This window comes from Pogona vitticeps, chromosome 2 (genome assembly GCF_051106095.1).
Source record: "Pogona vitticeps strain Pit_001003342236 chromosome 2, PviZW2.1, whole genome shotgun sequence".
NCBI lineage: Eukaryota > Metazoa > Chordata > Lepidosauria > Squamata > Agamidae > Pogona > Pogona vitticeps.
The window spans coordinates 38,425,933-38,437,976 of record NC_135784.1 but is presented as its reverse complement, the minus strand read 5'-3'; the positions used below and the strand labels follow the sequence as shown (position 1 = coordinate 38,437,976).

At 39.9% G+C, this 12,044-nt stretch overlaps 1 protein-coding gene across 8 annotated transcripts in view; it reads right to left on the bottom strand.

The window, feature by feature from the left end:
• Nucleotides 1-12,044, bottom strand: part of PTPRG (protein tyrosine phosphatase receptor type G) — a 717,838-nt gene that overhangs the window by 557,368 nt on the left and 148,426 nt on the right. For all 8 annotated transcript variants that reach the window (XM_020804984.3, XM_020804986.3, XM_020804985.3 and 5 more), the window contains exon 2: nt 4,128-4,232. In XM_020804984.3, the coding sequence (XP_020660643.3) occupies nt 4,128-4,232 (105 nt within the window). The remainder of the gene's footprint in view (nt 1-4,127; nt 4,233-12,044) is intronic.

Genomic DNA, 12,044 nt, shown 5'->3' with positions numbered 1-12,044 from the left:
ATACAGGAATGCAAACGACTTTAAAGTGTCTTGAAATATGTGACTAAATGCTTTCTTAAGGACTTCTTCTTCTACAAAAGGATGAAATGAATCTTCCAAATACCATTTCCAGTAATAAAAAACTAAATAAATATGCCATTCATCATTTTAGGTTCCATTTTCATGCTGGTAAGACAAAAAAGGTAGAAGCAGACTATCCATTTCAACTGTTTATTAACACAGATCTCAGCCCTTGCTGTAGTGTATTATTTTAGAAAAGCGAAATATATTTAAGATGTAATGTAGATTTATCATGACAATGGGCACAATTCCAGAGAAGAATGAAGTTAATTTAAATCCCCTTTGTTTCAACAGAATGTTAACAAAGCCTGTTCAGCTGTTAGCTGCATTGTCCCCAATATTTTTAATCCTGCTAACAATAGTTCCAGATTTAGGTACAAGCTATTCAGCTGACAAATGATACTGAATTGTGCTTTGATATATGATCTGACAGAGACACAGACGTCTTGAGTTGGAGTACTAGAAATGAAGGAGTAAAGAAGACAGAATGCATGAGAGCAAAGCAGGCTCACCTTGATGGAAATATATGATAGACAATGGCCAGAATCCTCTTGTATGTATCTGTTAGTTAGCATATCAACAGTGCTATAACTTGCTGCAGTAAACGGCATACCTAGCCACATGACTGGTGTGCCACAGGAAATCCATATATTAACTTCTTAGCCTGTAGCAATTTGTCACTGAAAGTTACAGTACTAGTGGGTGAAACTAATAGAATTCCAGCCACTGATAAAACCACAGTGGTAGAGTGTGAAGGGGGGATTAGGCAGCCCATGGCCTTTGGCTTGATTTTAAAAGCCTTCTACAAGCAATCCGTTCAGAGTTATCACAAAAATCATTTGTCTGCCCCTAGTATTCAACCAGGTTGGAAAGGAGGAAGGTAAGAGAGGCTAAGGAGATGTCAAAAGGGAGTCCCATCTGTTCTAAAGCCCAACATACCACATCTGTTCTCTAGCCCAACATACCACTTGCTTAGGGCCAGCCATTTTTCTCCACAGAAATAAATTTGTGCTTTTATCTATAGTGTAACAAGCCATCTTCAATGATGGGAATTTTTTCTCTCTCCTAAAGAACACATATTTAGAAATAAAAATAGTTGTATGTGTGGACATGTGGAGAAATTTAACTGAGAAATGTCTCATCAACTCCACCAAGTTTTAAATCAAGAATGTTACATATAATGCCATGGTACACAGTTAGTACAAGAAAATCTCTCTTTTTTTCTATTCCCCTTGAAAGGAAGTCATTTTTCTTTTTTTTTAGAGCACATTCGGATCTGGTTTTATTTTGAGAATTTAATTATAAGTGGTTTCTAATCTGGATATTTTTGAAAAGCCGCCCAGAGACCTTTGGGTAGTGTGGGTGGCATATAAATTAATTAAATAAAATACAATAAAATAAAATAAAAGTGCTTTCCTGAGATCTGCTTCTGGTGTACCCAGTTGTGAATTGGTCCAGAAATTGACTCATTGTCTTTCCACTGTGTGTCTCAGTCCAAAGCGGCATGGGACACAAAACAGATCTGATTTGTGCCTACTGATCTGGAATAACTACAGTGGGGTCTCTACTTAAGAACGTCTCTACTTAAGAACAATCCAACTTAAGAACAGCTCCATTTGCTAAATTTTGCTTCTACTTGAGAACAGAAATCCAAGATAAGAACAGGAAAAAAAACCTTTCCTGCTCTTTTTTTAACCTTAGGTCATCTTAGGTTAAAAAAATCTCCCCCTAGTGGTAGAGTACATATTAACCAGCTTTGCATTAGTTCCTATGGAACTAATGCTTCAATGTACGAACGCACCTCTACATAACAAAAAAACAGCCAGAACGGATTAATTGGTTTTCAGTACATTCCTATGGGAAATTTTGCTTCAACTTAAGAACGTTTCAACTTAAGAACACCATTCCAAAACGGATTAAGTTCTTAAGTAGAGGTTCCACTGTAGTTTCTATGGACGGAAAAGAGCAGATACGGATTAAATGGTTTTCAATGCATTCCTATGGGAAATGCAGATTCAACATAAGAACTTTTCAACTTGAGAACCACCTTCCAATACGGATTAAGTTCTTAAGTAGAGACCCCACTGTACTCCCTTCCTCTTCCCTACTTTGCTAACAAACATGCACTGGAATAAAGGAAAGTTGACTTCGTTATACTGTATTCTCAAAGGCTTTCAGAGAACTCCTGTCCTCTGAAGCCCAGCCTGCTATGTGCAGCTGAGAATATATGGCAATACTAAATTTTATTCATTTTATTTTTAAATGATAGTACAAAATGCATTTGTCACTATGTCCAAGCAGGAGAATATGATAAATAGGATTAGACCAAACTAGAATCTGAAACTAGGGTCTCCCCACTCCCCCCCCCCCCCCGGTTCCCTCTGGTCCTGGCAACAATACTTCTAAGTTCTGATAAGAAATTCTTCCAAATTAGCAAAATAAATCTTTAGTCATGGCAAACTGAGAAGGAAAGAGGAAAGACTTCTGCATGCCCTGGCACACTGTTATATCCAAATTGAATTATTACATACTTTATGAAATTTAACAGTTGTTAGAAGTATTTACAAAAAAACATTTAAGAGGCTCTCTTAGACATAAAAGAATAGGCTAAATTCCGTGCAAGGCCCATCAAGAGCATATTGAACTCAATGAATGGAGCTTGTTGGCTAGCATTTGTATAAATTATGTTTATTTCAATGGATTTACTCTGCGTGGGATCAGCATTGGATTTTAACCCAAAGCATGTTTGTGCTGGTCAGAAAACTGCTCGATCACGTCAATTTCAGAAAACTGCTCTACCATGTCAATTTCTGATACATCTTCATAACCCTTTTGACCAAAAGGAAAAAAAGTAGATCTTCACATTAAGCAAAACGTTTCCTACACACCCTTGTCAGGATGTTACAGAAAAATAATCCATTCCATCCAAAATCTTTGCATGCCTAGGACTTCCCACAGCCCTCACTTTGATGTAGACTGTAACATTGCCAAGTACGCCACAGTTGAGACCATGTCATATCCAAGTGCTTCACTGAAGCTACCAGTGCTGTAGAAATGGTAAACAGCAGAATCACACTGGGTCCACTAAACAAAATTTCCCACTGAACTATATAGCATAAATTACAGTTAATTAAAAAACATATTAATGCTAGACAGATTAAGAAATGAAAATCATATATGAAAAAGTAACTGTGGAGTTTATTAAAGAGGCAAACAAAGCCACTTTTATCCTAAGCGAAACCAGTGACATGAAACCTCTGTTAGCCTACTGGGAGGAAATGAGTTGTAAAATAAGGGCCTGAATGGGGAAAAATGATTTCATTATGAGTTACAAATATTTCTATTGACAAGAATAAGATGTGGATGATGTATTTTCTAGTAGAAAATAATATTTCTCAAGAAAAAAAAGACAAAAAGCAAGGAAGAGCAAAACTTCCTGAACTACATGGATGAGAATGATAAAGTAGATTGATGCAAAATGAAAAATAAGGTCCACAATGCCTCATTAAAATTGCTACACTGGTATGAAAACAGGCAGGGGGAAGGGGAGAAAAAAAAGGCTGGTTCTGGTATTTCAGCATTTCACTAGTAGTTAAAAGTATAGTGGCTAAAATCGTAACGAGAGCTCTAAGTGCATAAGAGAGAATCTTGTATACTAGCAACGTCTTACTTGTGGCTTCCTACTTGATTCACAGTTTGCTGCTCAAGGTGAAGCAAAAGACTCCTGGGCACACAAGCACACAGGCACAAAGGAGGATGCGCAACCTCAAAGGCCAGGCCAAGTGATTTGGACACCTGAAGCATAACTACATCCATGTCTACGAAAATATCAACACAAAAATAGAAAGCTGCCCTCTCACAACACCCAAAACCAGCTGCCTGTGGCAGCTACTTTACTCTTTATAATGGTACGATCACTCCTGCAAAGGACACTGTGCGTGCACAGCCAGTTCGCGGATGTGGTTTCCCCTTTCAATTCTGACAAATTGACATCCAGCGTTCACCTCCGGGGGGGGGGTGACACCCTTCTTGTCTTACTCATCTCTGCTTGGTCTGGCCCAACTTACCTGAGTATGCCCAATAAAGATCCCCAGATGCCTTCCGCCGCCTGATCTGCACTGAACTGCCATGTCTGCTTTCGTGCAGGGAGCCATCATAGCCTTCAGTCAAAGCTGAGGGGAGGAAAAAAGAAGCAGAAGCAATTAGTTAGGTGCCAATCACTGGCTGCAAATTAAATCATTTAGACATTCTTAGAATTATTGGATCAGCACGTCAACAGACTTTGCACAGCTGAAAATACAGAACTGAGGGCAAAGCGATTACACTGATCATTTGTGCGGCACAACCCCTTTCTCCCTATCCTCCCTTGCCAGACCATGCTTGCGGGCAGAGATGACAACTTCATCAAACCACAGTCACATCACACTAAGCCACTTGTGGTGTAACCAACAGCACATCCTCCTTGGTAAAATCCAAGGGGTAGGGGACGACTCTCAATCAAATGGATCTGGGCAAGCAAGCAATGCCATTTTTTAAAATCCTCATGTGGAATCTTGAATATGGAGACAGGGATGCAGTAGCTGCTGACACTGGTCTCTCTAGATGGCAGAATTATATGATGCTAATAATAGGATTGATGGTAAGCTTTGTTTGGTTCCCATTTTCATAAGAATTTACCTACCGGTAATCATCCTTTCTCTAACAAACAGAAAGACTGACACACTGTTAGCCTTCAAAACTCACACCTCTCCGAACTTTGCAATGGGCATCTCCAATAACAAAAATGTGTATTAAGAAAAGGTGCGTGCATAAATGGCTATATTAGAAGAAACAGCTGTTAGATGCACTACATTTGCAGAACTGTTTGGGAAACAGGGAATATTAAACAAATGTACAAACAACAGTGTCTGTATTAAGGCAAATGCACAAAGACATGGGCATGAATTTTCACCTGAACTTTTAAAAAAAGAAAATAACAAATTTTGCAACTAATGAAGCCAACCCCAACAAGTTGCCTAGTATAATTAGGAAAATAAATAAAAGGAAAACCATAATTACCAGATTTGTCCATCTTCCTGCCAACTCTGCAAAAATGCAAGTTTTATCAGCTCAACTGACACTAGTGTTATGAATCGCCACTGAACTATCTCTAAGACAGTCATACCGCCACCTCCACCTCCACCTCCATTATCTTAAGCAGTGTAAATAGTGAGCCTGTTCTTTTTCTACCTTTCTCTCTAGTTAAAACCACAGAACCTGTTTTCAAAAGGATCACAACAGGGCTAAGGGATCATGCTTACTACGATTTCATAATCCCTTTAACTTGCACTTTGTCAAAACTGGTGAAGTAGCAGAAGGCTTATAAAGATGACACCAACCCCCTGTACCAACACACTGATAAGAGCAGGTCAAACCAAGCAAGTTTACTATGAGCTGTTTAGTAATTTAAAAAAACAACTGCATGCTGTCAGTTTGATTCCAACTCATATTGACTCTTCTAGGGTTTTTTTTTTAACTTATAGAGTAGTTAGAAGCCGTTTACTCTGAGGGTGCTCTGGGACTGTGATAGCTTTCCTCACATTACACAGGCTAGTTCTTCTCCCAAGATGCACAGTGGGGAAGTGAACTTGTGACCTTTGGCTCCATGGTCAAGTATCCAAGCCACTGAACTATCCAGCCAGTTGGATGTGTTTAGACCCCAGAACTATCCTGACAAAGTCTACCCTGTTACCAAAAAAATATGTATGGTTAACAGGCTTATATTGATCCAATACATACATGTACAGTATTTCTCATGGAGAGTCTCAAACTGAGTCAAAGCAAATAAAATGTAACCTACCAGAAAGCACAGAATAAATAAGCTCTCAGCGTTTTCCACTACAGCAAGGTAATTTCCTCCTTTTCTCTCTCAAAACACAGGCATGTTGCACAGCTACTTCTACTTATTTAAAGATTCCAAGGTCTGCTGTCATTAAGAATCAAATGTAAAACAACAAAAGAAGTATGATTGGACTTCTAAAATTAAAAACTGTGGATTTAAAAAGAGTAGGAGGGAGTTTTACACCTTTGTATTCATTCTTCCCATTCTTGCTTTCTTTTAAATGCAACACTTTTGAGACAGCTCCTTAGGCATGCAGATTCTTGTATATTACTTCTATACACTTGACTGAGCAAAACTGGAGGTGTGCGACTTCAAAAATGCCGAAAAAAGCTAGCTTGAAAATGGAACACAGCTTCCTCTCACGTAATACGACACATGCAATCAAAACCACTGCCCACACTAATGCAAACCAAACCAAAATAGAATATCCTCTTTTTTTAAAAAAAAAATTGAAACTGATAAATTGTAAAACAGTGCTGGAGTACCAGGGTGAGCAAAATTCAGCTCCTAAGAGAACTATATAAGCAAGGTGTGTAGTTAAGAACATAAACATGCTGTTTAACAAAAGTGAACAAAGAGACAATGCCTTGGAAAAGTCAGGATTTCAGTCGACACAAATCCGAGACATTGTGGATTGGGGCATTATGAGACCAAAAGACAAATAAATGAATAAATAAAAATAAACAAAAAAAACCCAATAGCTTTTCTAAGCTTCAGGTGGTACAGGAATGCTGTCCTATGAATGAGCGATTCATGCTCCCGGCATGAACAGCATGACTGACCCTGTTCTCTAGGTTTTGGCACTGAGAAGCATGAGGTGTCCATGCAATTTATTATATCCTTCTTTTCTCTACCGAAGAAATATTGCAGGCCTGGTGCTCAGCTAGCACTCTGAGAGTACCCTCAACCTGTCAGCTGACTACATGCCTTGCCTTCAGTATTGTCCATATCGAAAACCCTTTGTTGTGGCATGGCGGCTTAGTGGTGATGTACATCTGTGATGGGGTGAGCATGCCAGGTAGTCACCACGCTCATGACAAGCCATCGGGCCCCTTTAAGGTGGCTGAGATAGTTCAGCCAGGGGAAAAGACTATGGCACATGGAAAGAGGGAGAGAAGGCAGCCAGGGAAGGTAAAACAGCCTCATAAGAAACACCTCCCCAAGGTAATCAAGAGCCAGATAGAAAGGAGTGGAGACAAGGTTTAGGAGGTTGTCGGTGAACAGAAGAGGAGGAGGAAGTCAACTGAGGATTCCACTGAGGGAGAAAGTGCCCAAGGACTGGTGTAGCTGCAGTACTATTGTAAATAGAGTGCTCATATGGCTAAGCTCTGAAGTTGAGCCCATGGCATTTGTGCCAAGGAACCCAGCCGTCACCAGCTGCACAGCGCTGGAGGCTGGACACACCAAGAGCATCAATGGACAAAATCCTATTGAGCAACTTAGGTTGTGCTCACGGCAGCGGCATGAGCACCAAGATGGAAAAGATATCCCTAAAGCACTTCATGCCAGTGCTTTCTCTGTGACCCCTCCCTAGCCGGGTACAGTAGTTTTAACTGTATCACATGCATTTGTATTCTTAATCTTGTTTCTACTAAATGTGCAACACTTTCCAAAGTAGCAGCAGAGTGGTTGAGCATCTCGGTCCCTTTCAGAAAGGCATAAGACATGCAGATGTTCCTTTCCAACTACCTTACAGAAAGAATTATGGATAGATTTTTTTTTTAAAAAAAGAATCTAATTTGAATTACAGAGAAGACTGCTTTGTTCAGACATCTTAGGTAAAACTGAGACATCCTTCTTCAATTCCACTCACACCTCTTGTAGATTGCTAAAGAAAAAGTAGCAGCCACTGACACATTAGTGAAGTACAGTGGTGTCTCGCTTAACGGCGATAATCCATTCCAGGAAAATCACCGTTAAGCAAAAACATCATAAAGTGAAAATAAAAACCCCATTGAAACACATTGAAACCCCTTCAATGCATTTCAATGGGGTCAAAACTCACCGTCCAGTGAAGATCCTCCATAGGGCAGCCGTTTTCGCTGCCTGTCTTGCGAGGAATCCGTTCCAGAAAACAGAGGGGAGCCATTTTGTTTACCTGGTGGCCATTTTGAAACCACCGATCAGCTGTTTTAAAATCGTCGTTTTGCGAAGAATAGGTTCCCGAAGCAGGGAACCGATCACCGCAAAGCGAAAAAATCCATTTAGACCATCGTTTTGCGATCACAAGTTCATCATAATGCAGTTTTGTCGTAATGCGGGGCAATCGTAAAGCGAGGCACGACTGTATATACTGCACGTCTGCAGAGATTTAAATGTAGTACTGACGTGGTGTGTCCTGAACCCTGCAAGCCAAGCTGCAATACTGATAAAAATCATTGGGGCCAGAAAACTGATTCAAAGGATTTCCCTGATAATATACTGAAATCCTAATTTTTGTTCCACAGATGGTTAGCCTTTCCGCCGAAGTTACTGTACAAGGCAAGCCACGGATGCCTATCTACCTCTTCTCACTATCTCCACATCCTATCAAGCTGAAGCAATAAAAAGAAAGAGCAACATCATGCAATCACAACAACAAGTAAGCAACAAGGCATATTTCTGTCACTTTTCTGACACAAGGAAATGCAATGCCTAACAAGTCCTTAGTAACAGGCTCCCTTCGCAGGATGTTTTAGCAGCACAAGGGTAAAGGGAGCAGGTTTAAACCATTTATAGATTCTGAGAAGAAAACACTCTGTCAGCACTCAAAATTTAATCAATTGTAAAATCCTTTGTACTTGGAGACTGAGTAGTCAAAGAATGGCAGCATGGCAATTCTATGGTATGGTTATGAATCATGCTATTGATTTCCAGTATCTTCTGTGCAGAAAATTAAATTATGCAAATCCAAGCCTTTATGAATCCTTTACTTTAGTGGTGTGAAATTGAGCACTTGCTTAAGTCAGCATCTTATTTATGCAATTAAAATTTTGATGCTCCTCTGAAAACGTGCAGTTTCATTCTTCTCTCTAGAGACTCCCCTAATAACTATAAATCAACGTTTCTAACAGGTATGCAGCTGCAACGCAGAAGGGTGCTATTCTATCAAACAGTGCTTGGTGGCATCAGAGGAGAGTCAAAGCTGCAGGGACAAGATGGATTTTTTTTGTCTAATACAGTTTCTCTAATTATCCACAAAATATGCATATTAGCAGAATGAAAAATATGTTATGTTAATTGACTAAATTTTTTTAAACTAGGTGACAACCATTGGTATTTGCACTTCCTATAAGGAAACTGAAGCCAATGTTCCTGCTCTCATCATTTTTAAGCAACCACAACTCAATGTGATTAGCAATTTCTAAAAGGGTATCACCCAGCACTGCAAATTTCCATCTGATTCTAATGATTTGAAGTTAGTTAATACAGTATATGTTAAACTTAGCATGAGCAGCTGTAGAGAATTTACTGTATGTCTACACAAGGAGAGCAAAATGTTTCAATGGGAAGTTGACGTACCCTGTATTACAACTAGCCAGACATGTGGTTTTCTAGGATGCTCCATTCAATTCAAGCCATATACAGTGGTGCCTTGCTAGAAGATTGCCTCGCAGGATGAAAAACCTGCAAAACGATTGTTTTTTGCGATCACTATGGTGCCTCGCAAGACGTTTTTTCTACGACCGTGCTTCGCAAGACTTTTTTTTTTTAGACCGATGCTTTGCAAGACTTTTTTTTTGAGACCGATGCATAGGGAACCTTGCAAGATGATTTTTTCACAAGACGACAATTTTCGCAGAACGAATTAAAATCGTCTTGCGAGGCGCCACTGTATCTCTTCTCCTCACCATTCCCCAGTACTTGGAGTGACCGGGCTACCACCTGTTCACCTGATCCTTGCCCCTTCTGATCAATCAAATCAAGGTTGGACTCACACCATGTTCATGAGAGGTGATAAATGCTTCCTTTCAGGAAAGATTTAAAGCAACTGTCATAAAACCCTTCTTAAAGAAACCTGCTCTTGACCTAGCCGTTCTGACTAATTATCAGCCAGTCTCAAAATTACTCTTCTTGACTAAGGCATTCAAGAAGGTGATAGCCCTGCAGTTCCAGTCACCTTGGTAGATGACCTAAGCCCAACTGCATACAGGGTTGCAACTGTATCAGTTCTCCTGGACCTTTTGGTGGTATTTGATACTAATGACTATGACATCTTGTTGGATCGCCTTGGTAGTGTAGGCATTGGAGGTACTGTTTTACAATGGTCCTACCCCCTCCTGTCAGGGCATATTCAAAAGGCAGTGCTGCAGGTGCAAGGTTGAAAACAATTGCTCTTAACGTTCAAAATCTTAAATGGCTTGAAACCTTGCTACTTAAGGGACCATCTGTCTTCTTATGAACCTATCTAAATGTTAGGATATTAAGAAAGGATTTCTTAAGAACACAAAGTCTCAGGAAAATATCAGGTTTTATAGTTCTAAGATTATATTACATCATTTTACCTGTGTTATGCCTACAATAGGGTGCAGAACTTAAGATATCAGACAACTCCATGCAAGGTAATGGGCCATCAGCCTATCTCATTCTCTTTTCCTCTCTTTCAATAAAACTTACATCACAGTGGTATTGTGTGGTATATGTATGCTCCCCTGAGTTTCTTAAAAGGATGACTGGGTCTAATCTGTGGTAGTTTGTTACCATGCCAACTATGGCACTTTATCTGGGCCCAGAATTCCATACCCTACACAAGCATCACAGAATGAAACCAAATTATGGCAGCAGAGTAAATAGATGCTTTCACAAACCACAGGGTCTGTATCCAATGTGTTGCTCCACTATTCTACCACATAGAAGGTTAAGCATGAGGATGTTGCTCATTGCAGTTACATAATGTTACACAAGTTGCTGAGCAATGCAAATCCAAATCATATACCTACAGTGAGAGCTGTGCTATTACCTTAGCAGACAGTGCAATCCAGGGCATCTACAGCAGCAAAGTGTTCTTCTCCATTAGGGTGGTTTTGAATAAAGGTCTATTTCAACACACGACATCAATCCTAATTTATTTCTAGTTCATAAGTTAACTGTAATTTATATTAAAATATCCTGGGCTATACAAAAAAAGTAATGAGCATAGCCAGTGATCCTAACTAGAGGGGATCATACACTCACAGCTGGAGTGCATTTCTACTTGTGTAGAAAAGATGTGTTAGGATTAGAGATGGGGATATTTATATTAGTATATGAATACCCCCCTCACAGCTGGAGTTAATGAGGGTCCAGCCCCTGTGGCCAGACCACTCACGCATGCGTCCACTGCCACTGCTGGCCCCGGTTTTTCTTCCAATCGCTTTGGAGCACCTGGTCAGCTAGCTACTCCTGGCAGAAGGAGGGAAAACTAGTCTCCCTGCAAGGCTGACGAGTGGCTAGCTGACCAGGCCCTCCAGAGTGATTAGAATGAAGAGTGAGGCCAGCGGTGGACACATGAGTGGACAGTGCAGCCCCAGGTGCTGGACCCTCACTAACTTCAGCTGTGAGGGAGTATTCATATACTAATATGAATATCCCCATCTCTAATCCTAACACATATTTTCTACACAAGTAGTTCTCCAAATGTTTCAGACTGAAATTCCCAAAAGCCGTAACCAGCATGGCTAATGGTCAGGGCTTCTGGGGTGAAAGTCCAAAATGAAAGAAAGAGCAAATGTTGGGAGTCACAGGTCTACACTGTATTTCTGCCACTTCATAACTTGCAGTTTTAACAGTTCTTCTGCATCAATTTCAGTGAAAATTCCAGATGCCAGTTTACTGAATAATGCATAGAGGCACTTCCTTTCTTTCTTTCCACTACCTGAGATTCAAAAAAAGTGTGCTGTAATGAAGGATGGATCAACCTCTTTTGTCTGAGGAAGTGAACTTGTCCACGAAAACTCACAATAAAATACAACAACTCATCTTCAAGGTGCCACCACATTTTTTGTCTTTTTTTAAATTATTATTATTTATATCTACAATGCTCTTCTGTGCAGTTTACATTAAAAACAAAATTATCCGGTTTGAAAGGTAATAAAGGGTTTTTTTTCATTCAAAAAATTTAAAATGAAAATCTTGACATACCTAA